General features: G+C 35.6%; 1 protein-coding gene across 15 annotated transcripts in view; it reads left to right on the top strand.

Moving 5' to 3' along the window:
• Window positions 1-27448, top strand: part of Adgrl3 (adhesion G protein-coupled receptor L3) — a 742119-nt gene that overhangs the window by 247127 nt on the left and 467544 nt on the right. For all 15 annotated transcript variants that reach the window (XM_057771795.1, XM_057771780.1, XM_057771783.1 and 12 more), the window contains one exon: window positions 25617-25837. In XM_057771795.1, the coding sequence (XP_057627778.1) occupies window positions 25783-25837 (55 nt within the window). In that variant the 5' untranslated portion in view covers window positions 25617-25782. The remainder of the gene's footprint in view (window positions 1-25616; window positions 25838-27448) is intronic.

Consider the following 27448-nt stretch of genomic DNA (forward strand, 5'->3'; position numbering starts at 1 on the left):
ATTTTAAAATCATTAGAATCTAAACGGCTATTTACTTATTTAGTTAGTTAGTTAGTTTTGTTTTTTCAAGACAGTTTCTCTGTATATCTTTGGAACTTGTTCTGAAACTCACTCTGTAAACCAGGCTGGCCTTGAACTCACAGATATCCACTTGCCTCTGCCTCCTAAGTGCTGGGATTATAGGTGTGTACCACTACTGCCGTGCCCCCTTCTCCTTTTTGTAAGCTAATGGCAAAAATTTTAGCCCTCACCATAAATAAATCCATGTAAACACTATCATTTAATATATCCATGTAATTAATGAGATGTTTCATGTCTATCCTTTAACTTCTTAGCTGAGAAAGTGACATGTGTCCTTTGTTTTTCTCATTCATCTGCCCAGAAAGGATGCCTTTCCTTGGTTAAATAAAAGTGTAAATCCAGAATCAAACAGACAGAAATGCTGCCAGGCTGTAAGAATTTACTATAAGCTGTATAAGAGATACAATAAAATATAATATTTATGGGGCTGGAGAGATGGCTCAGCGGTTAAGAGCACTGCTTGCTCTTCCAAAGGTCCTGAGTTCAATTCCCAGCAACCACATGGTGGCTCACAACCATCTGTAAGGAGGTCTGGTGCCCTCTTCTGACCTGCAGACATGCACACAGACAGAATATTGTATACATAATAAATAAATAAATATTTAAAAAAATATATATAATATTTATATGGTAATTAAATAACTTCTTGTTATGAAATTTAAACCTGACCTTTTATTTTAATTGCCCTTTCTGGAATGTGATTATCTCTACTGAATGCTTACTTGGACGTAGGGATCCCTCTGACACACTTTCTCTTACTTTTCTGATGTGTGAAATCTACACTAGGCTTTAGTTAATATGAAGATGCTTCAGGGGATGTTTCGGTCACAGCTTAAGACCCAGTGAGCTTCCTTCTTTAGTAGCAAAGTTTCCTAGAGGTTTCCCTAGGTATGGACCATAAGGAGTGCAAGTGTATAAAAGGTAACTTTTGAAAGGGTACTTGAATATTGGGTAGAAACAGTGCCTCTAGGATAGGATGGGGGGACGTCCTGACTTTGACTATCTCCTCCAGAACATTTTGTCTCTTTGAGCCTGTCCATATGAACGGGCAGAAAAACATGTTCTCCACTAAAACAAAATAAGCAAAGGATATGGTGAGATTGTGATGCTTTTGTCCTTTGACACACAGTTCTTTGTCCCTTAAGAGTCGTTTACAGAAGTTGGTATTTCAGGAAATAAGACCAGGAAAGAAGATTCCAAGTCACAATGAATGTTCTGCTTTAGACTTGGCCAAGTGTTTTGGGTCAGTCCGCCTTGATGGGTCTAGCAGCGTTACCCAGGATAAACAGCTATTGTTCTGAGGATATAAAGGCTGTACAGAGCTTGATTCTTGGCAAAAGGTAGAAAGCCAACTCTAGATAACAGTCCTGCACGGAAGTGATTAAAGATAGTCATGTTTGGGGATAGTCAGAGCTTTTTCCTCAGCTCGCAGGATGAATTTTTGCATTTTTCCCAATTTCATTGTGTCTGCTGGAAAAAAAAAATAGGTGCCCCTTTACAGAGGTAATAGTTGTTCAACATTGGTGCTGAAAAAAATTAACAAAGGAACAGCATAACTCTCTCTCTTTCTCTCTCTCTCTCTCTCTCTCTCTCTCTCTGAAAGGAAGGAAGGAAGGGTTTATTTTGGGTTACATTTCACTTAATTTTCTGAATTCCTGTGTGTGGATAAAGGAATGCGTAGACAGGTAGGACAATGCATTGCAGTTCCTGTATTACTTACGCTGAAATGCATCGTTGTTGTGATTTTTCTGGTAGATGTGAAGAAAAGTCTGTTCCACTCAGTTAAGACACCAACAACAGACCAAAGTAATGATCAGAGTCAAGTGTAGCTTGGAGAACCAGTGAGTTTATTTGTCTGATTCACAATGTGTAGGCAAGGTGTTACTTGTAGAAACTTGAATGATCACAGAATATCTTTTACCAGGAAATGTCTGACTGTGGCTGTATAAATGGATATCTTCCCACTTCAGTTAGCCTTCCACACTAAATTTTCCATTTCTTTCCACAACCCTAAGCTCAGGTGGAGCTCAAGTAATTTTTATTTACCTCATCTTACTTATTTGCTTGTTTAAAAATTTTTATCAAGGCAGGTTTCTCAGGGTAACAGCAGTGGCTGTCCTGTTACTTGCTTTGTAGACCAGACTGGCCCCAATTCATAAAGGTCCACCTGCCTCTGACTCCTGAGTTCTGGGATTTAAGATGTGCTATGCTGTCCCTGCTGGGTTGGTGGGGTAACTACAATGCAACCAAGAGGAAGGCTAGGGAAAGAGTAGCTGGAATCTCAGAGATCATCTCTATTTGACTAATAAGAAATGAAAGTAGCCACTGAAGATATATAAAGAATGGTTATTGCTATGTAGCACTCATAAAATCTTCATAATAAGATGCCACCTGGCAGGTACCGATTTATAGAGAACTACTCCATGTTTCTTGGCCATTAGCATGTCAGTAACAGAGGCAGACGCCAGAGTAGCATTGTCTTCATCGTGTGTTCATAGGCTTCCGTAAGCTGAAGTGGCATTGGAACAGATTTGCTTTTTCCAGTCAAGTGTTATTTCAAGATTGTCTGTGCTTCTCTGTGCAGCCTGACACAGTAGGTAATATAGTCATATTAAGAGAGAAGAAACTTGAATATCAACATCAATTCTGATTCTAATAAATTAAGCCCTCAGAGTTACTAGTTGGAACATTCTAGATCAGGTTCCTTCTTTTGAGTGTGATATTTTATTTCCTGTTTTTCATGTCTTAAAATTTTCCTTCCATGTGATTTTGTGAATGATGTATTAAAACCCTATGGACACCTTTGATACTTAATTCATACTTTGAGGGTAAAATTTAGTTATCTCATAATCAGAGCATTTAAAAATAGTTTCATAATTTTTAAAGAACTATAATTAATGCTGCCTTGCCTATTAGTTTATATGGCATAATGCACATGTTCATATTTATAAGCCCATGCATTGCATTTACTTTAATATGGAGATATTCATTCTTGATCACATGATTTTAAATGGTTTTCTGTTTTAGATAGAGACTATCTAAAACAATAAAGCATATGAAGTGCATTTCTCAGTTTATCATGTTCCTTACTTCAAGAGCCTCTTACATTTATAATATGAGTAATTGATGAATACTTTAGGGAGTGAAGGAGAAATGATGGTTAACAGATTATTGTAATGGCTTGTGATGCTGTATGTTCTCTATATGAACCTGTATAAAAAGATTTAGAGGTCTCCAAACGCAATCTGTTTTAAAAATTGAGTCTCTTTAATTGATTTTCATCACTGGACTCCAGACGTTGGAATGTGTTTGGAAAATGATTTAAAGTACATTGAAAATATTGTGGTTATTTCAAAGGACTTATAACACAATTCAGAATCTATTTAAATACCACATTTACTTATTTGTATGTTTGCAAATATTACATATATGTGTGTGCATCCATGGCAGGGCATTCTTGTGGAAGTCAGAGGAAAGGCGAGGAAGTGGGTCTCCACTTTCACAAGGTGTGTCCTGGGGACTAAACTCAGGTTTTCAGACTTGGTGCCAAGTGCATGCATCTACTGAGATACATCTTTGAGTACAATTCAATCTCTTAATGTCACACCACAGTTGAAATTTCTTAAATGATATCCATAGACATTTCCTTTGTAAACGTAAACAAATATAAGATTACAACACTATCCAAAGGCTTTAAACGTATTTTTCTAACTTAAATATGTTGCTGTTTTTAAGTTAGTTTAGTATATTCAGAAGATTGAAATATTTTAATTAGTAGTTGTAACAGATTTTTCAATACTAACTCTATAACGGTTATATAGCCACACATCCTTATAATAAACAAAGTGGTTTCTTATCCAATGTCACTTATAGAATTATGTTTAAAAATGATTGGAAAACAATTTTAATAATATAATTTGTTCTGAAATTAACCTAGATTTATTCATATTGTAGTTTTTTAGATTAACTAATCTTAGATTCTTAGATTAGCTCTTAGAATGTAAAGGAATATTTATGAACCTTATGTGGGACATACATCTTTGTTATATGAACACAATACAATGAAAATGACTAAACTCATTTATAAATATGAAAGCTTCAAAGTGCTTTAAAACTGATATTATTATTTAAATGAATTCCCACTAAATATCCCCATTTGGGTTTTACTTCTAGATTATTCCATACAATTAGATACTAGTAGCAAACAAAGTATTGAGAAAAAGTTATTATTGCTAAAGTGACTGCAAAATGTATTTCATTGTACTATATTCTTTGATTGTTTGAAAATAAAGTTTTAATAGTTCTATGCATTTGTTTCACTATTATATTATGGCTACCAAAATAATCCCATTATATAGTTCTTTTATTAAAGTTTCAGTTTGTCTGGTTTAGTGGAGCAGGAGTACATAAGTCAGATGGTGCAAGAATATTGCCGTATTCATGCTGCTTCATAGTAAAACAGTGGGTGTAGAACCGTGGAAAATTATATATATCCCTAAGAGATTTTCGGCTGCATCAGGACAGAGGTATTTCCTGTTTTGTTCCCACTGTGTCCCTAGACTTCAAGTGCGAAGTAGACACTCAATAAATATTTGTTGAACAAATGAACAGTGACTTCCTGTGTACATTTTAAACAAATGATACTTGGGGAAATATTATTATATACAAGTTGAGAAAATAATTTTAGAATAAAACAGATCCTGTCTAGCAAGTCGTTTCTGGGAAATTTCCATGATCTCTTTGATGTTTGATGTGCATGCTTTTCCTTTTACATAGATTTGCGTTCAGATTATTGCTCATTAATGTCAAAACTTAATGAGCTTTCTTAAGGCACTTTAAGAATATTGTTAATGTGCTTTCTCCCCTTTATCCTGGGTACCAATTCTCATGTTTCCTAGAATTCTGTTTCTAATGAATGATGAATGAATTATTAAGATATGTAGAATCTTGGTTGTATTTCAAGTGTTCAGATACACACTGATATTGGTTTTGAGGCTCAGTAGTTGAGAGTGCTTGCTGCCTTTTCAGAGAATCAGAATTTAGTTTCCAGCACCCACATCAAGGAGCTCAAACTGTCTGCACCTCAAGCTCTTGGGAGTCTGTCAGCATCATCTGGTCAACACATGAACCAAACACACATGTAGCTGCATTCATGCACAAAAACACAAACAAATAAAAATAAAATAAATCTTAAAACGTAGAATTAAGGAGAAAATGGTATATTATTGAAAAGTACTCTCATTTGATGGACGGAATCTGCTCCTTCATTTCCTTGTCAAAGTTTTCATAAATGCATTTCAATTGCTTTTTAATTGTCTGACACCTTTTTAACTTTTTTCTAAGTTCTGAAGATTTTTCTTTGCCAATTTCTTCTGCTAATTAAAATTGACTTTCGTTCTTATATATTTTCTATTCTTTCTCTTAGGTATCTAAAACGATTGTGTTTACAAAAATTCACTAAAATCTTGAGATGATTATATTTTATTACAGAAAATGAAAAGGAAGAATATTAAATGTTAGGCTTATGTCTTGGACGCCACAAATAAGAAATTTTTGTTTCTGAATTAATCACACTGTTAGGCAGTTGCCCTCAGGTGGTCAATGTAGATTGTAAACTTTCTTTTTATTGTTGAAATATTAAGATACTTATGAATTCCCACATATATTTTCTTTCACTCTATCCATGTGTGACAGCATGGCTTTTTGTCATCCTTTACCCTATTTGCTTGTTCAACTGTTGTGAGCACCAGGAAAACCGATTCTGATTCTGATTTTGATTTCTAAAGTTACTGTTAAAGTTTGTACTCCCGTCAGCAGTGGAAGAGTGTTCCCTTTGTTCCACATCCTCTCTAGCATAAGCTCTCATTAGTGGTTTTGACCTTAGCCATTTTGGCAGGTGTAAGATGGCATCTCACAGTCGTTTTGATTTTCATTTCCCTGATGATTAAGGATGCCGAGTCTTAAGTGTCTTTAGGCCATTTGAGATTTTTCTGTTTAGATCTGAACCCCATTTTTAATTGGATTATTTAGTATTTTGATGCCTATTTTCTTGAGTTCTTTTATATTTTGGAGATCAGCCCTCTGACAGATATGGGGTTGGTGAATATCTTTTCTCAATCTTTAGGCTGCTGCTTTGTCTTATACTGTTTCCTTTGTTTTGCAGAAGTGTCTCAATTTCACAAAGTCCTATTTATAATTTGTTGCTCTCAGACTCTGTGCTACTGGTGTTATAGTCAAGAAGTGGTCTCCTGTGCTAATGCCTTTAAGGTTACTTCACACTTTTTTTTTTTAATCAGCTTCAGTGTAACTGGATTTGTGTTGAGGTCTTTGATCCACTGGGACTTGATGGAAGCTGATGCTGAGATCCACAGCTAAGCACTGGGCTAATCTCTAGGAATCTTGGGGAGAAAGGAAGGAGGGATTGTAAGAGCCAGACAGCTGATCTGAGCTCATGGGAGCTCATGGACTCTGAACCAACAGTTAGGGAGCCTACATGGGACCAATCTAGGCCCTCTGCATGTGTCTGACTGTTGTGTAAGTTGGTCTCTTTGTAGGGTTCCTAGCAGTGAGATCAAGACTTGTCCTTGGCATTAAGCCCGCTTTTGGGGACCTATTCCCTGAGCTGAATTATCTCGCCTGACTTTGACACAAGGGGAGGAGCTCCATCGGGCTTCCACTTGATGCACCATTCTTTGTTCAAGCCCAGGGGAGGCCTGCCCTTTTCAGGATGGAGATGGGGAGGGAGCAGATGAAATGTGGGGGAGAAATGGGAGGAGAGGGGGAAACTGTAACCAGTGTGTAAAATAAATGAAAACATTGTCATAAGATGCTGCCTTTTTTTTTAATTCTCCACTTTCATAAGTCCACGCTGTGTACGATGTCCAGTACTTTTTTACCTTAAGTGTTTTGACATATATAAACACATGTGTGCACATTCTATTTTCCTTCACGTGTATGCCTTGGTAATAATAAATTGTGTTGTTTTAGGAGGCAATTCTTTATTGTTATAAAAACCTCCTTAGGATAACAGGTCGTTACATCATCATAGTGTGTATATATTGCAACAGGTGCTCCAATAGAACTAAATATAAAAAAAAAACAAAATAAAAATTCCATTGTTGAATAACAGTTGCTGCTGGCCTAATTTCCTCCATAGCTTCTTAACTCCTACTCTTACGCCTGCCAAGATTGCTTAAGCAATTGCCTGCAAACTTTTTATTAAACCATAACTGCATTTTACTGCCAGACATATACATACCTGTTAGCTGAGCCCAGCAGTTGTTTTCCTGACTCTGTGGCCTTGCTCAATCATTAGGAGGTGCAACTGAAAATCCAGATTTCACTGAGTCCAGGGGGACTGATTCTTTTTTTCAACAACTTTGCATTCATCAGATTGCCCTGGAAGGTAATATTTTCCTTTAAAAATATTTTTTGAGAGTGTCCTAAATAGTCTGTAATATACAGGATGCTTCAAATTTAGATAAAAATTCATTCAAGTGAGACCTTTATTTCAATGAATTAAAAATGCTTTGTCCAAAATAAAGATAGTGTCTTGCCGCTTTGCATTCTGCAAATAGATTTAGCACTGAAATTCCTCCAGGAGAGGCTGGACTATATGTAACCCTGAGGTAATTAGTAGCAGTGGTGAGACATTCTTCTTTCCTGTTTAACGGACTTTACAAAAGACTCCTGCAGTAGCCGGCAAGTGGAGATGAATGCTGCCTATCAAAGCCCACATTTCATCCTCAACAAATCCACCTCACGTGTCTACCAACTTCATCCCTTTGGAGATAGGGTTTTCCTTTAAATATTAGCTAAATTGAAAAATTCAATTTTATAGGTTACTCAAAACTATTTTGACAGTTAGAATTAAGCATTCTGCTGTTTTGTTTCCCTGAATGAGACTCAACCTGTTCTCTTTGCTATGCTTACACATAGGAAGGACAGCCACCCCCACCTGAGTACTTTAGCTCAGACCCAGGTCTAGCCAGCCAGGCTCTTTAGGCCCCAGAGGCCAGAAAACAAACACCCCCCCCCCCCCACCCCGCAATGAAGTTCCGCTCCTACTGGGCCTAGCCAGCAGGGGTCCTTAGGCCGCTGCTTTTGGGGAGACAGTGTTGGAGAGATGGGAGAGGGACAGAAGCGGAATGGTTCGTGTGTTGTGGAAAGACACAGAAAGGAAGAAAGAAAGCTCCTGAGGAGGGAGCAGATGTTGGAATCCTGCTTGTCTCCTGGGGCCATGGTGAAGGAGGTGAGGAGAATACCGAGGGAGATGGTCTGTTTGTCACCCAGGGCTATGGTGATGTCCCGCCTGGGCTACTGCCAAAAGCCATGTCTGGGTCCCTGGTCCCACAGTAGCCAGTGTCTGTGGTGATGCCCATGGCTCCTGTTGCGGTTGAATGAAATGCTGATTCCAGGCACAAGTCTGTGTCTCCAGTAGAAGCCTGTGGCGCTTGGACATTTAAAGCTTTTCACCATTCTAAGAAAAATTTCCCTTATTTGTTATCATACATTAAATTCATTTGGATCAAAAAACAAATATACTAATTATAGGAATTCTCTGTATTAATAGTTAGAAATGGTTTATTTCAGCAGTCTAGGGTAATTCTTAATCCCTCATCCAATATAGGACAGAAAGCAAGAAATTGTATGTATCATGATTAAACCCCAGTGGAAATAAATCTTAACCACCTTTTTACTTTTGCAAATAAAAATATGAAAAAAGTACTCTAAAGCAGTGCTTCTCCACCTGCTGCTGTCGACCACGGTGGGGGTCAGACAACCCTTTTTGCAGGGGTTGCCGAAAAGCCTTGGAAAACATAAGAATTTACATTACGATTTATAACAATAGCAAAATTGCAGTCATGAAGTAGTAGTGACAGTAACTTTATGGCTGGGGTCACCACACCATGAGGAAATATATGAAAGAATCTCAACCTTAAGAAAGGCGAGAACCACTGCTTTAAAATATTAGGTGGGCTGTCTCCTACCTGGAAGCTTTGTTCGTATTGGTTTTATCCTCGACCTAAGGTGCCTAATCTAAATTTAGCTTTTCAACCAGCTTTAGGTTATCTGTTTATCCAAAATTTAAAATGTTCCTAACACTTTTCCCAGGTTTATTCTGGGAAGTTTCATAAGTCTCTTAGATTGGGGGCTTTGTAATATGTGTCAAGAGGAGAGCTTTCCAGCTTTTAAAGACCCACCATTATAGCTAACACTGTATTTCATTGTAGCAGTTAGAAACAGTGTTAACATTGTGAAGGCTGTTAACTCATTGTTGTGTAACAATGTGAAAGTTGTTAACTCATTGTTTTGGTCCTTTGTTTTGGTGCTTTAAGTGCAATTAAGGGATGTGATTAATTCCTTAAACCTATTGCCATTATCCATATGTCTCTGTAAAATCAGTCCTGCAATGACCAGTGTATTGTTTCCGTGTTTTGTTTTTTAAATTTATTTTTTAGGGGGGCAGTGTGGGGAGGGCAAAGTTTCCCTGTCTAACCCTGACCGTCCTTGAACTAGCTATGTAGACCAGGCTGGCCAGAACTTAGAAATCTATCTGCCTCTGCCTCTCAAACACTGGAATTAAAAGCATGCACCACCATGTCAGCCGTGCGTCCCTGTTTAAGGCTAAACATTCTACATTTTTAAATTTTGAATTATGATTTAAACTCTTAATATATGCTGCAAGAAAAGTTGAGCATTCTGAACGAAAAGGTATATTTCCTCTGGTGGAGGAGTAGTTGCCAAAATAAGTACAGTAAATATTGGTTTAACCACTATAGCTAATTCATTTAGCCACTGTGGTTTAGTACTTAGGTATAATTACAAGAAAAAATATAAAACATCATTCATTTTCATGAAGTTTAAAATAAAATCATAAAAATTAAGACTACAAAAATTAAAAACCCATTAAATGGTGAGTTTTCAACCTGTTTCACACATATACCTTGAACAAGTACATCTATTTAATATTTTAAAGAAACATTTAAATATTTTTACAGTTATTTTCATTTTTGAAGCAAGATCCCATTTTGTATCATCAGCTGTTCTTTTTTTAAAAAAGTATGTATTTATGCATGGTGGTGACAGCGTACGCCTTTAATCCCACCCACCTCAGGAGGCAGAGGCAGGCAGATCTCAGAGTTTGAGGTCAGCTTGGTCTATAGTATAAGTTTCAGGACTGCCAATGCTGCACAAAGAAATTCTGTCTTGAAAAACCAGTTATACACCACACACACACACACTTTAACTGTGTTTCACCTGCACGTGTGTCTCAAGAAGAGCGAGTTCTCTCTCTGCTGATCCATTGCTTCAGCCCTTTTAGTTGTTCTTGAACTTATGATCCTCCTATCTTGACCCCAAAAGTGGCAAAAAAAAATTTAAAGCTGTAAATAATGTTTTTTGGAGCACAGAAAGTGGTATTTGCTGTTTAGCTGATTCAGTGGGACTTGAACGCTGTGTATTTTATGGTTACTTAAAAACATCTTCAAATGTGAAACATTCAGGCAATTCTGCTTTGATCCTTTTATGTTTGACTCATACTTCCTTACAAGTTGTATCCAAGAATTTTACCTGCAAGTATTAATGTTGATGATTGCATTGGTGGATTTGATCATCCACCCAAGATTCCTTTTGGCATGTGTATCTTCAACAATGTGTCCTTCCCATGTAACATAACTGTAAGGCTTTACATACTTCACCAAAATATCTCCTTTCTATTGAATTAATTTATAGGTAGGGGGCTGGAGAGATGGCTCAGAGGTTAAGAGCATTGCCTGCTCTTCCAAAGGTCCTGAGTTCAATTCCTAGCAACCACATGGTGGCTCACAACCATCTGTAATGGGGTCTGGTGCCCTCTTGTGGCCTGCAGGCATACACACAGACAGAATATTGTATACATAATAAATAAATAAATATTTTAAAAAAAAAAAAAAAAAAAAAAAAAATTTATAGGTAATATCAACACATAGTGATTAAAGATGTCACAATTTATATGTTTAAATAATTATCGATAATAAAATACAGTTATAATACTTAATTATTAAAACAAACTTACTATTTATTAATTACAAAATCATCTTATTATATAGGCTAATGAAGCAAATGGAGGTTTTTTGTTTGTTTGTTTGTTTGTTTTTGTTGTTGTTGTTGTTTTTCGAGACAGGGTTTCTCTGTGGCTTTGGAGCCTGTCCTGGAACTAGCTCTGTAGACCAGGCTGGTCTCGAACTCACAGAGATCCGCCTGCCTCTGCCTTCCAAGTGCTGGGATTAAAGACGTGCGCCACCATCGCCCGGCTGCAAATGGAGGTATTATGCAGACAGTGTTTAGTTTTTTTCCCCCTGAGACAAGGTCTCTGTAATGGCCCTGGCTGTCCTGGAACTCACTTTGTAGACCAGTTGGCCTCAAACTCATAGAGATCTGCCTGCCTCTCCCTCCCAAGTATTAAAGGCGCGTGCCACCACTGCCCAGATTAATGTTCAAATTTTAAAAGTTGTACCTTTGCTTGGTTTTCACACCTGTAGATAGTACTTAAATACTTACACTGTAGATAACTGAAAGTAAATGCTTTTGTAGAGTTAGAAAAGCCTCCACTTGTACACCACTACCTAACCTTCAATAAAGAAGAAAATTTCAAAAAACTGTATAAAGAGTTGTGGAGAGGAATTCTGATTCGATTTACTTATTTTGTTTTTTGATACAGGGTGTCTCTATTGAATCTTGGTTGTTTGGGCAGTCACTCTGTAGACCAGGCAGGCCTGAAATTTACAGAGCTTCACCTGCCTCTACCTCCTGCGTGCTGGGGTTAAAGGCGTGCGCCATTGTTATTAAAGAGGCCTGGAGTTGATCGGGATCTGGATTGTAGCAGCACCTTTGGTCAGGGCGGTAGTAACACGTTAGGCGCATCCAGTATAGAATCCAGTTTAATGTTTGTGTGATTATCCCGTGCACACAGACAAAATAGAGTATCTAAGAGTGAAGCCACAGCCTCTCTATTGCTTCCTGTTGCGACCTTTCATCTTTTCTTTCTTTTGCCCTTTGTTGGAATGTGTCCTGGCCATCATTCAGTGGAATTAATTACGCTTGGGTGTGAAACTGGCTAATAGTAGCCCTTGTAGTCCATCTTGAGGCTAGTAACCAAAATTATAAGACGAGGTATGGTTGTAGTGGAGACTATAAAAGGAAAGATCCATTTTGAAGGGAGTTTTGACAGACCTGTCAGTGAAGACCATTGATTTAAGAGTTCTCTTTCCGTAAGAGACCTCATCTAACCTCCTCAGGGCATAGTCTTCTCATTTGTAAAGTGCTGGATATGGTTGCACGAAACTGTCTTGTTGGTATTTAATATTTAATTTACAAGTGATTGCAATTTCAGAGTTAAGGAATCTGATTGAGCATAGTGGGTGTGAGGACTGCGAATAAATTAAGCAAGTTTATGAAGGAAGCATTGGCTCTGACAACGGGTTTTGTGTGAATTCTCAGTGAATGAAGTAATGTGCACCGAAGAAAGATGAATGGGTATAATGTTGTTTAACCAATGCTCATTTGTTGTGGAAGTGATTCTCTTGGCAGTGAAAGGTGAAAATGTTTATTGATATGCATTTAAGTGTGCGCATGTGTGTGTTTGTGTTTTTGGCTATGTGTGTTAAAGGAGAATCTTTTTCCTTGAATATTTTGATATAGAAGATAGAGCCCAGTGGTGAACAGTACCTCCTGGTTCACATCTCCGCCATGAAGATTTAGCATGGGTGTGGCAGCAAAGTAAACACAATCAAGTCCCTTTGTGCTCTAGAAGGGAGTTCTCCTTCTGCTGAGATGGGAGGCAGTGGACCAAGGGAAGTTTCTAGATTGAGACTCAGTGCAGCATCATGCCCCTAGCACTTCTTACCTGAATGAACTGTGTTTCAGCAAGTTTCTTATAATTCTTGTGACTCAGAATGAATTATGATTTCAGCCTACAAGAGGTAAATCAGGAGAAAAAAATAAACCTGAAATATACCCTGCACTTATAACAGGGCAATGACTATGTTCTTAATAAATGACTTTGGCTCTTGTCTGTTTTGTCTAGGTTAGAAAAAAAATATTTTTAAGCAGGTGATTTTGTTTTTTCAATTTTCTAGTTCCTTTTTTTGTGACTAAGAACCTTAATCATTGGTGGTTTTTACTTTGATTTAGTGAAGCAGACATTTATTGACTATATTAGATGTCAAGTCTTGTGCTGGTTGACGGCGACACAAAGATGAATAAAACATGAACCTGTCCTTTTGGGCCTTATTATCTAGGATATGAAGGAAGGAGAGTCATAAAGCAGAATGGACTGTGGTAGGATTGGGGCAAGTCAGAGACAATGTCAGGAAAATCTAGCTGCGAAGGCTACCCATACATATATCAGCTATAGATGATTTTTTTGATGGAGAGAAAAACGGTAAGATTGGAAGTTGAACCTACATCTTATACAATATACATGCAGCGAACTGAACACTTAAGAAGAACGAATTTGAATTTTCAACGAGAATCAAAAACACTGTGAGAAAAATTCTTCTGAAATATTCAGAACGTTGTCCTGACATTTTCACAGGTGTGTCTTTCTGTTTGATTAATTCCTACATAGGAAAATGAACACGATCAAATGCTGATGCAGGCTGTCCTTTTCCCTTTTCCCAGGTGAGGTTCTGGAGGTTAAATACATGCAATAGCAGATTGCTCAGTGTTATGATAAAGGCCATTTTTAACATACTCAGATAATATACATTATTTGTTGGAGGAAGTCCACCTAACAGTTGTAAGCAGGAAAATGACGAGACTATGTGAGAAGTTGTAACTGTCGAATTTATTTACAGGATTTTTTTTCCTCTTTAAGCAGAAATAACTCTGCCAACTTCATCTGCATCCTGATAGATTTTCCTAAAAGAAAAAGTCTATTCCATCTGCAAACTGAGCACAGGGGGTTACTAGTTCTTTCTTAAAGCATAAATACTACACTCGGGGAATATTGTATTTCATCTGTTTATCTAAATGTAGTGTTTCTTCTCCAAAGATAGATCACTTTTTCCTGTAAGATTTTAGAGTTGATGGTTAAATTCATATCAATAACTAATTTTATTCAATCTCTACTCCCCAATTCCACCATTATAGTTTTAAATTTAAAACCAAAAATGTGTTCCTCATAATAATCAATTATATGTTATTTTCTGCTTATTTGACAAACTATTTTGAGCTCCTAGTTGGACATTCTAAACACTTTTTAAAAATTGTTTTATGCGCATTAGTGTTTTGCCATGTGTCTCAGGTCCCCTGGAAGTGGAGTTAGAGACAGTCGTGAGCTGCTGTGTAGTTGCTCGAAATTGAACCTAGTAACTCTTGAAGAGCAAGCAGTGCTCTTAATTGCTAAGTCATCTCCCCAGATCCCCTAAACAGTTTTCTTAATAAAGAACGATTCCTGTTTTTGTTTGTTTGTTTGTTATAATTATTTTATTGCCCCTCACTTTTCACAGATTTCATAAATCTCTGTAAAATTAAGATTTATTAGATTCATGAAATAGTATCCTGGATAGAATAAATTGGAGTATCATTGACACAACTGCTATGTTACCTAAGCCCAGAGATGAGGGAAATAGGAAATATTCCATCATGCTTGAATGAAGAGTTTATCTTCAGAAGTCTGGCAGAGATGTATCATTCATTTTCAGTCGCTCCCTGCAGGTCCCCATGGTTACTATATCTTTCTCGAAGTAATGACAAGTGCCGAAGATGAGGTGCATGTTACAGGTAGATTTGGGAAGGGTTAAAAAAAAAGCCATTCTGGGTTTTGAAAGCATGATAAATTATAACCACCAAGCAGAAGTCTTGGTGAATATTTATAAAATGTATCTTAACTTTTCTTTGTTTTGTCAAAATTCCTTCTAAGGTCTTGTGTTAGCTTCTCTGACTACGGTTTCCTTAGAAGTCTTAGCTCAAGGATTTAAGTTTCAATTGGGTCTTATTATATAAATGATAAATGAAACCCCTAAATTCTATTAACTCTGCAGATTTATAGACCACATGCATGTAGTGTAGAAAACTATAGGTGTGCTCTCATTCACTCTGAGGCAAATCTGCAGAGCATGGTCTGATGGAAAAATGATGATTCCCATTAATCTCATAAGACCTGATCTTGTTCATGCATTTAAGTTAAGAATTTGGGCATCATTCTACAGGACAAATCAGCTGCTCATCATATTCAGAAAGGTTAGCAATTTTACTGTCTGTCTTGTCTCAGGGACAGTATTTTTTTTAATTTTTTATTTTTATTTATTTATTTATTTTATAGTTGTTCTTAGTTTGGGTCATAAAATACCTCTAGTTACATTGTCTTATTGTTGAACAATAGCCACATATATTGTTTCTTCTGATTGATGTGTTTCTAAGTTAAGGACTTTGTATTCTCTCTTACCATAATCAACCACGTATCACATACTCTTGGGTACTGAAAACTTTTTAAGGGGAATGGTTCTTTTAAATTGGTATCATCCCATACTCTATTCCCTTTCTCTATTCCTTCCACAAAGGAATGGAACTCAGTGAAAACACTGAAAAGATTTGTGGAAATAAAAATATATTACTCCAAGACTTTCTCCTTAAAATTTGAGAGTGCATCATATAGTAATATAGTCCTGGTACATTTTATCAATTTTTTTGTTGTTGTTGTTGTTTGTTTGAAGCAGGGTCTCACTATGTAGTCTTGGCTAGCATGGAATTTGCTATAGAAATCAGACTGGCCTCAGACTCATTGAGGCACACTAGCCTCTGCCTTCTGAACAATGGGATGAAAGGCATGTATTAATATGCCCAGATTAATTCCATTATTAGGAATTCCCATATTCATAGTTTTGGCCTCATTAAAGCTAAGCTGTATTGCAGCCATTTTTTGTGCCACCATCAAGACCATACATTTCAATAGTCATCTGCCTCAGAAACAATTAAAAAAGCTTCTTGTTATTTCAGACGACTCCTGTTTTTTTGTTTGTTTGTTTGTTTGTTTGTTTTTGACAGTGTGGTCAAGTGTTGTATGACAAGACTTTATTTTTTTTTGGGGGGGGGATGCAATGCATGTCTATTCACCCAAGATTGGGAGCCCATGACAGACCAAAGTCTGGACACCACCAAAGTCCTACTTGGTGAACCAGTGAGTTTTATTGTGGCTATTACATGAATGTGAATGACGGGTTGCTTACAGGAGCAGGAATCTCTCAAAAACAACTGCATCACCAAAGCCCTGCTATAGCATGAGTGACAGCCCATAAAGCTGGAAACTTGTAGCACATTGCAGGCAACTCAGCATCCTTTCCAGGTGCTTCAGTTGGTGGAAACATCTTCCAGGCAGTTCAGCTGGCTTCTGCTTCTTCCACACAGCTGGTCTGCTCTCAGAGTTGTATGTGCAGCATTGTTTATCTGAAAGACTCAGCAGTCTTTATTGTTTTATTTTAGGGAGGGGCCTAGTGAATCTGATTAGTTTCGTGGACTTCCTGATGCTAGTTTGAGTTCTTTTCCTTGTGGGTTAAGGAGTTTCCCTACAAGATGGAATGTTGCAATATCAGAGGAGAATGCTACTAAGACATCAAGATAAATTGCATTGGTAGTTTCTGTTTTAATTATATAGTAATATTTATGCTTCAAAGATAGTTACGCTTTCAATTAATTATCAATGATACACATAAACAAACATGACTCCTTGCAAATGATAGCTCATTGTTTCTATTATAAAGATATTAACCCTCTGTACAATAAATCCCAGGATCAATGTACTTAGTCCAGACTGTCATGTGATCAGAAACTTGAATGGTGTACCCTGTAGCTCAAAGTAGCAGAAATTGCTTTCCAGTTGGACTTTTCTTCAGAGGATCTCAGTCATGTATTAATGTAGCCCAGCCTAGAAGTGTGGCACTGGGTCGGAGGCCTAGAATGGAGGGCATTTTCAGACAACTTTCTTCTCACTGGGATTAGGAAATTTAAGATGCTTACCATAATTAAAATGAGTCTTTCACTGTATCTTGTGGTTGATGGAATTATATAGAGACTTAATAGTATAAAACTTCTTTATGTTTGTTATGTTAAAGAACTTTATTCTGGCATGGTATATATTTCTATTGAAGAAGTGATGAAAAACTAGTTGCCTTCTAATGCTTAATATATTACATTAGTTCTCTAATAAAAAGGCTTGAAGAAGATTTTAAGGGTTTTCATTACTCTGACAGACAATAATTATCCAAATATGGACTTTGTACTTTTTACATATATTAAACTATTTTAGTTAATTTGTCCATAAAATATCTGAAGTCACATGTTTCATTTTTATTTCCTTATAAATTTGCTTGGAGAATAGAACATAAAATAATAATCACTTTCATTTGGAACAGTCTCCCATAGCCTGTAAAATGTTGATGTATGTCAGAGTAATTTTTATGGCTGTTGAGGATAATTCTAGGTCAGAAGGATTAATGCTACTTTTTTATCATGTAAGTTTTAGATCTTTTGTTTAATTTTAAAATTCACATGCTCACATGAATATTATTTGTGTAAGTATGACTCTGTTGATGTCAGCAAAATTCCAGTAATAATGTCAGTGCACCTTTTCTTTCTCATGGGATTACAATGAAACGGTAAAGCCGGAGAGAGAGGGAGACCTAGAAATGGAGAGGTCATGTCTCCAAGAAGCTAATGGATGCTTTTGGTCTAATGAGCTATAAAATGTATATTTTAAAGGTCCTTAAAATTCAAGGGAACTTCTCCATTAGATCAGGTATTTTTCTCATGAGGAAACTTGGTGTTCTGCATCCAATCACTGTTCTTTTTGGCCTCCTCTTCATGTTTTCTTCTGAGTCTCTAAAATATTTTGGGTATTCAATATGGTGCTCTTTGGCTTTGGTGGTGGGGAACCAACTGTGGTGACTCTGAGAGAGCAACAACTGTGCTTAGATGCCGAAGCAACTTATTTATCTATCAATTATTGTCCACACATAAGGAACTCATGCCACTTAATAGCAAAAGTGAACTGATTAAGATACGCATGGTGATATATGCATGTCATTTCCACTGCTAAGAATATAGATCAGCTTGGGTTATGTGGCGAGTTTGAAGCCAGCCAGCATCATGCAGGGCCCTGTCTCAGAAAAACAGAACAATCTAATAAATAATTGTTTTGGAATATTCAAACACACTTTGAATACCAGGTTTGCATTGTGTTAATTAGATAAAATTAACTTTGGGTCAAGAGGCAATGTCAACAATTAGTTGACAGAAAGTAATCCTAGAACATCAGAGGGCAGCCAGGAGAGATAGGGAGATACAGGAAGCAGGAGGGTGGGCTTTGGAGTGGTGCAGCTTTTGTGGTTTGGCAGAGGAGGGAAGGTTAGCTAATTGCAGCCAGCATCTCTGAACTAGCAAGTTTTTACCACAGCCATTGAATCCTTCTTATTTATAAACAGAATGATAGAGATTTAGTTAAAGCTACCTTTAGCAGCGACAGAGTTGTTGCCTATGAGAACAGGATTCTTACCAGGCTGTGACCCGAGCACCCAGACCACGGCAAGAGAAGCAGGCCTACAACCGTGGAGTTGCAATTACTGGGTGAAATAGCAAGAGATCCATTCAGGTAGCCACTGTGCCAAAGACAAAACAACAAACAATCAAACAAGAAATCTAGTGAATTGGCTTTTAACATTTTCTCAAACCTTACACATGAATTTCAGAAAACAACATGGAGGAAAAAGAATATGAAAGGGTGTATGATACTGCAAGTCATCAGAGAAATGCAAATACAATCCAGAGTTCTATTGTTTTTGTAAAGCTCAAAAGGTTTTATTTTCTATTTTAAAATATGTTTTTAATTTAAATAGAATTATATTACTTTCCCCGCTTCTTTTTATAAGCCACCCCCAAATATTCTTAGTCTTACCCATCCCATGGTTCCCTCATCTCACCCTGCTAGCCTCTTTTTGCTCATCGTTACACACAAACCTATGTACACGGGTGTATAAATACAACCCACTGAATGCTTTTTGAGTAAGTTTAGTCACGGTGAGTATAAAGCATATCAGGTTATTAGATGAGACATTTTTAATTATTAATAAAATGATCTTCATAATCATAAAATTAAACTATATCCAACATACTTCTAGTAATTTTATGGCTGAAATAATGACCTTCATTTGTTTCAGATCCCAGGGCCTCATATTGTATAATTGTCAATACCTTAATTAATACAATGACCTAATTAATTCAAAGGCAGGACATATCTGAAACATTTCACGCATCTCTTCATCCTGAATAAAATTACCTATTGATTGTAAGTCCGGTTACATTGTGAACATAGAGAAACATTTTTAAAAAAGCAAAGAATGGAACATAAAGGTGATCATGCTTTGGCAGTGTTATTTGGTATTAATGATGCATGTACTGGTATCATGTTACGTCAGCCTCATATATAACATAAGTTCTTGAGGAAAAAAAGGCTCAGAAGCTGCTGATTCTAAAATGTCAACAGAAACCACAATCTATGAATGACTATCATGTGGACAAACACTGTACTTTCATGAGAAAAAAAAAAGAATGTTTAGGGCAATATATTGAGAAGTCATTATACAAAATAAATAAATTGCATGGAGATGTTTATGTTTCAAAGAGATTGTGATTTTTAAATGAAAGTAAATTCTCATTACAAAGAGCCTATAAAATGCCCTTGTTTTATAATAAACAAGGCATTATACTATCCATTGTCAATAATAATGAAACATGAACAATAAAAATGAATACATCCCATTTTAAATGTTACCACTTTGTTTTTTATATAAAATTATCATCTTACTCTGTCATGAGCAAAGTTATCAATTTTCCTTTATTATGATTGCGTTAAAGAAAAAAGTATAGGATCTAATGTTCATTATTAAACCTTGTCATGCTGCATGTATATCATTACAATATAGTATTGCAGTAATTGTAACAACAAGAATATATTATCTTTCTGAATGCAGCTGTCTCGTGAAAATTCAGGAAATATTTTAACATAAAATGTCATTAAAACAATGCCTAATTGAAAGGAAAATCTATCTGTGGATCTCGTTATATATACTACTGTCCTATTCTGTGATGTTAGACATGTTAGTAAAACCAATACCAGCAAATATAAATGTTTATTTTAAAAGTTACAAGAGATAAATTAGCACACATATAGTCACTATCCTAGGAAAAACATTCTAGCATAAAGCTGTTTCAGTACTTTCCAAGATTCTTAATCTGTCAGTCCTATAAAATAAATTTTGAGGCTCATTCAAGGGTAGCTTAAAAGATCTAGCTATCCTACTTGTATTAATCGGCCAGCTGGGTTATGTCTTATAGATTTTCCATCACAGTCAATCTGTGTTCCCTTGCTCCGTTGCTATTTTGAGTCAAACAATAAACAATGACAACATATATCTTTCTGTACAGATTGGTAGCTTGGGTTACTTTGTAGACTAGACATCCCTCAGTTGTCCTTATGGTTCACCAATCTGCTAAGAAAACGGAGCAAAGAAGCAATGTATGCCTCCAAATAGACTAGGGAGCAGGGGAGGAAATGGAAACTTTGATATTATTTATAAAGTAATAATAATAATAAAAAGAAGCAATGTACTTAGAGAAGCTCCATTGTATTTTCCTAACTGGTGTTACTCAAAAAGTCTTAGCAAAGTGTAGAAAACAATCCATTTGCAAGAATCAAAACAGTATCAGTCATCAGTACAAAGCAATTAAGCCATCTTAGGAAATGTCTTAATAAGAACATACCATTTTATGAGTTTCATGCAGAGTTTTCTTTAACTATAATCTTTATCAAAATATTTTGGACAGCCCCCTTCTCCATATGCTTTTCAACTTTTATTTCTTCTTTTCACTTGCATGCCTTCATTTAGCATGAGCTGGTTCTTAGATGAGTTGAATCAAATGTAACATGAGCTAACAATATATTATATCTTGCAATCTGAGGGAATCTGATAATAGCCATCACCATACTGTCTGAACTAAGTTACACAAAACATTCACTGGGCAAGTGATGAAGTCTACAGTTTGAAATAACTAACAAAAACGTGATGGTATAGTTGGTTAAGACAGATGTCTATCTCCATATAATTACATTTTAAATAATCACATTTATTGCTGTTAGCAAACAAATCATCTAGGATGGTAATGCGAATGAGAACATTTCTTGATTAAAGGTCCCCGTTGATTGTCTTTCTGACAGTGTTATGATTCAGTAAATGTTTATTAATATTTGCAACAAGTGTGAATTTGTTGATATTGAAAGAAAATAAAATAAAAATGATCTTGGAAATTTATTGAATTTTGCAATCTTGTGATCTCCTTGGTCTAGTGGGGAGTTACAGGGAAGAATGAGAAAGCAGCAAATGCTAGCTAAAATGCGACCGTTTCTTCAGCTTCTCTCCTCTTTCCCATTTGATGGTTTTCCTGGGTCTTTCTGGCTCATTCAGAGCCATTGTTTGTTTTTCTCTTCTAATTTATTTATTTTCTTCCACTCTGACAAAATACTATCGATAACAGTGATATTTCTCATTGTTTTGGATTCCAATATTCTGTGCTTTAAATTACAGTCCAGGACTTGAAATCCCTGTGAGACCCCCATCTCACTAACACTGGCAGATAGCTTACTGCCTCTGTCCAAGGAATTTTCCCTTCCTCTATTTTTTTTTTCTGAATATCACGATCAAATTAACCTTCTAAAAGCATTGTGATTACACTGTAGCATAGGATTCCATCCCTCTTTCAGTCAGAAACTCCACAACTCATATCAAATGCCCTTCCAGCTTCCTGGCGCACAAGCGTGTTCTCATGTGCCATTTATGGCTCAACTTTCAAATACAAATCCCAGCATTAAGTGAGAACAAGAGCCTTGTCATTTATTGAATTCCTTCTTTTGCCTGGAATCTTCATAGGTTCCTGATATAGACTACCTTTACTGAACTCTTAGACCACCTGATAAAATCAGTACTGAAATCCAATATGAGCAATAAAATGCAGAAAGTATAGGTAGTTTGGCAACTCCAATACAGTGGACAGAATACTGGCTCTTGCTTCCTTCAAAACTTACAAAGTGGCCTCCATTTGGGCTGCTTCTTGTGACTCAATTTTGTTTTATCCTTTATAATAGTAGATTGGATTTATTCTAAAAAGGAAATTGGGACTATTTAAATAAATAAAAAACAGATAATATGCTAGTTTTTGCTTCTTTGTTTGTTTTGTTTTTCAAGACAGGGTCTCTTTGTGTAACAGTCCTGGCTGTCCTGGAAATCATATTGAAGACCAGCCTGGCCTGGAACTCACAGAGATCCAACAGCCTCTGCCTCCCTCCTGAGTGCTGGGATTAAAGGCATGTTCCACCATGCACAGAACAAGCATCAGTTTTAATTCAAGTCAAATATGTACTTATAATGGATTTTATTTCTGCCATAGTGTATTTGACTTGAATGTGTTATGAAGTAAATATCTGTCAATATAAGACTTATATAATTATTGTTTGTGTCATATTTAGATTTACCTAAATACAATTGGTTTATTAGTTCACTTAATGTGTCACTTAAGGGAATCATTTAATGTCTCAGCATCTGCTGATGTCCATAGTAACTGTAAATAGTTCCATATCAAGACCAAAAATCAGGTACACAAATGTTAAAAAATGGTTGAAAATTTTTGAGCAATTTACAGAACTCTAATTTACAAAGATACACTCACTTTTAATACTTGCGCTTGTCCTAGAGTCAGAGATTGTGGTGGTGGTTATTTATATTGACATATTTCAATGTCATGCCATTAATTAAATTTGTTTTTCTCTGCATTACTTTCAAAACGCTTTTTATTCCATTGTAATAGACATTCTACATTATATTTTTGAGTATTCTACCAAGCCACATGGCTACAATTCTGCAATATACTGTCATTTTCAATCTCCAATTTTACCAACCTTTATTCCAGACTATTCTTTCTCAAACTACCATTTTTTCTCTTTTAATATGAACAAGTGTTTTAGTGCACACTTGTAGCATACATAAATGCATTGAATTAAATATTTGAAAGCATTAAAGATTAGATTTTGTTCCTTATAAGTCGCCAAGGAGGATAGAACTATTTTTAAAATATATGACTAAAACATTCAAGTCCTTATTTCTATTTTAATTTTGTTAGTATTTATTTCATATATTATCCATTAACCTTCAATAAATACTTAAAGAAAAGCCTTTGAGGCTTTTGGTGATTCTTTTTTCAGAATCAGGTTGTAGAGGAAAACATTATTGTTTTAGAATCAGCATGAGCAGCAGTAGGATTCAGCTGGAGGCCCTTTGTTGTTCTAATGTGCACAAGAGCCACATGTACATGCGTATTTGAGATTTGCTGCAGATGGTATTTCTCTATAATAACATGGATATTTGTAGGCATCAGATTTTTAAATTAAAAGTACCAGTTTGAAAATGTGTGGTTCACTTGGTCTTACTTCTTTTCAAGCTCCTTTGGCTTCTGAGTAGTGCTTTTCTCATCAGACATCATATAGAATGGTGATGGATGGGACCTGTGTTCCAATCATCAACTTTCTCCTTGCTGCCCTGATCCCTGTCTCTAGGCATTAACTGTACCACATAGGGCGCCTGTTGACATTGAGTCTTCCACGTTCAGTTAGGTTGAGAAAGACATTTTTGTGAAGTACATTAGCATCTCTGTAAGGCTTATTGTGAAGCATTGCTACTGTGTGTATGGTGATGACTCTGAAATAGTCATTAGCAATTCATAGGTGTAGTGCAGGTTGTGATATATGACTTAAAATATAATATCCTTAATGTTTTTATTGTTTCTGTGCATTGCTTTTGAACAGGATTATTTTACAAAGGTTCCAATCAAAGTTTCATATATATAAAAGTATGTTTGTTTAGATAAGCTACTGATAACAAGTAAATTGCAAAATTTATCATAAAATTTTCATTCTTCAGGAACAAATATTCAGACAGTAGACAGATTTATGTTCATGTAGATTATGAGCAGCCTAGTCCTTAACATTTATTCTGTACCAAACATTTAATTTTAATTACATATCTGTTGTAGGGGAGCTGCGGGCTGTGTTCCTGCCACCCAGCTCCCGGCCGCCTGGCTAGCTTATGCTCCGAAATAACAACACACAAACTGTATTCTTTTAAAAACTGCTTGGCCCATTATATCTAGCCTCTTCTTGGCTAATTCTCACGTATTAATTTAGCCCATTTCTAATAATCTATGTAGCACCCCAAAGTGCGCTTACTGGGAAGATTCTAGCCTACATCCATCCTAGGTTGGAGCTTCATCGCGTCTGCCCTGGGGAGCAGCTGCGTGACATCTAAGCTCACTTCCTCTTCCTCCCAGCATTCTGTTCTGTTTACTCCACCCACCTATGTTCTAACCTATGAAGGCCAAGCAGTTTCTTTATTATTTAACCACTGACCTTCCTCCATCACATATTAATTTCATTGTATTTTAAATCATTAAAGATTGCATATGTAGCAATTGTTTTGTCATTGTTATTCTACCCATTATATACGTTTATGCATTTTAGAAGTTTAATGTTAAGCTTCACTTATTTCTACTCTTGCAAGAATATTAAGTAATATTCCTTTATTTATCATACCGGAAAATTGAGGCACTGAGTTATTAAATGGCTAACATAAGGTCACGATGTCAGTAGCCCAGTAATTGAGATAAAGTGGCTGTCTCCCAAGACTATGCTCATTATATCTGTGCTACAACAAGATTTTAAAAATGTGAAAATTTGACTCATGATAAAGTCATGTATTTCAGGAAGATTTTTATTTTGAATCTAGCAAAATGAAGCCTAATATCAGTTAAATAAGTATTATATAAAATTCTTAGTATTAAGTCTTTTGCATTCAAAATTTACATTTATAATTTTAAGGATATTTGTATATGCTTAATAAAATATCTTTTTTTTAGGTATGGTGTCATCAAAATTTTGATTTAGGCAGTACTTCAACTTGAATTTAAGTATTGAAGTTTTAGACAATGAAGTATAAGAGTATCTTCTCATATAAACATAACTATGTAATCAATGATCTTATGAAGTTATTTCAAAACAGCGTATTTAGTATTTAGAATACCATGAATTTTACAAGTGGTGATAAGTGAGAACATTTATTCTAATGCTAAGTAAACATTTTATTTGTGGAAAATGTTTAAATAAATCCCGCCATAAATCTCTATTTACATATTAGCATTATACTGTTTAAATTAATTTGTCCAGTAGAAACAGAATTATTTCACACATGCCTGAGGCTGGGGTATAAACTGGTAATAACTGCATAAGTAATGTCCTTTGGATTGTTTATTCATTTAGTATATAATATTTCTGCTCATTAAAGAAAGTGGGATTTATTTTGTTTTAGGCACAAAATACAAGACTTATTCAAGAAACTAACATACAAATATCATCTTTGGATAACCTACTGTTTCTTTTTTTTTTTTTTTCTGTTTTGCAGGTGTCTGACTTGGAATAGCCGTGTTTATTTTTGAGGAATTTTTTTTTCTCTTGTTGTGTTTGTTTTTAATCATTGATATTGGAATACAGAAGAGGAACCAGGAATACACTCATTTGGTTTCCCTTCGGAACACATTTTTGAGGCACTCTCGCCTGAGAACACAGCCATGTGGCCACCACAGCTGCTCATCCTCTTGATGCTGTTCGCACCTGGAGTGCATGGTACGTGCTCTTGGTTTTGTGTAACCCCAGAGTCCCACTTAGTCATAGAAGCCGATATCTTTGAAGTCTTCTCTTTGGGATGATGTAGTTGTTCCTTACTTTATAGTCACATGAGTAAAAACCATGCCATACATTCTGAGCTACCAATTTACAACTTTTCAGTTGGAATTCTTTAAGTCCCCACTGAAATCTGAAGGAAACCTGAAACATTTGTCTACTTTTCTTTTTGTTTCTAAATAGAGCTCCTACATATTTTGTTCTTTGATTTACCAAACAATGAAAAATATTGCTAATTGAATTAATTAATTAGTATAAAGTAAGTTTGCATATTTACTGTAAGAGAAGGAGCATTTGGGAGGAAGTGCAGTTTGCTTTCCCCTAAAAAAATAATCTCTTGCTTTTCAATAGTGTTTATTACTATATAAAACTAATATGAAAAATGCAAATTATGATCTCTTGCTAGAAACATCTTATTCTTATTACACCACTTTTTCAATTTAAAGCAAACAAAATGCAAATGTTTGGAGAAAGGTAATTTTATAGAAAATACTGATTAAGCTCATGATCAACTTTCTCCTATTGTTTATATAGACATCTTGGTACTTTCCTCACTATGAAAATTTAAATAATATATACTTTTAAAATTTTTATAAATTATGTATTTATTCAGGAAAGCAGCCTCTTGTGCAGCTTTCCATTTAATATTCATTTTAATTTCAATAAAAACTAGTAATTTGACATTTCTATGTATGTTCCCTTTCACAGTTTAAAGTTTCTCCTAACTATCATTGGCTTTACATTAAAATGAAAGTGTTAATCTCTCCATAGTCTCACGGTTCTTATAGCAAAGTAAGAGGACACAGCTTTATGTGCCACTGCTTAGAGGGTTTTTGAAATCTAGTGTAGTGAGCCCTGGAATAGATTATCTGTTTCATTAGGTCACTTGCGGTTTCTGACTGACAGTTTGAAACCCTTTGTAACTGCGACAAGTCTCTGAGTCTGGCCAATGTTCCTAACCTGTAGCGTGAAGTTCATTCTGCTGTTAGTGTGTAAATAGAATAAAATGACTTCTGTGGTTTTTTAAAAGTATTCCTCTAAAGTTATCACATCTGGTATACTCAGTTCTAACAAATCTCTAAAAGATGGAGATAATTTTTTGACTTGAAAGTAAAATCTTCAGACAAACACCGTGTTTTAAATATGGAGGCTTATCAATAATTTAGTTATTTATGCCTTCTTAATCCTAATCCAGCTCTTACAGTCTTAACATTTTGCGATATATAATAAGAAAGGAAAAAAAAAACATGATTTTTAAAACATTCCTTTTCTAATTATCTCCATACATCTAAGGTCATTTAAATTGTATCCTTTTACTTAAAAATCAGAACAACAAATGGTTTATTAGTTTATTTTGAGGATTAAATAAAATAACATATATAAAGAATTCTATTTATGTAGAACAAGTCTTAAAACATTAATTTCCTTGTTGGTCCTACAATTTATTTTTTGTTTGAGTAATTATATCAATGCATAATTAATTGATCATGAAAGGTGCATCATTTAATGTTGGTATTCAGAAAATAATATAATTTTATATATATATATTAATAT

Source organism: Chionomys nivalis, chromosome 6 (assembly GCF_950005125.1).
Source record: "Chionomys nivalis chromosome 6, mChiNiv1.1, whole genome shotgun sequence".
In the NCBI taxonomy this organism is placed as follows: domain Eukaryota; kingdom Metazoa; phylum Chordata; class Mammalia; order Rodentia; family Cricetidae; genus Chionomys; species Chionomys nivalis.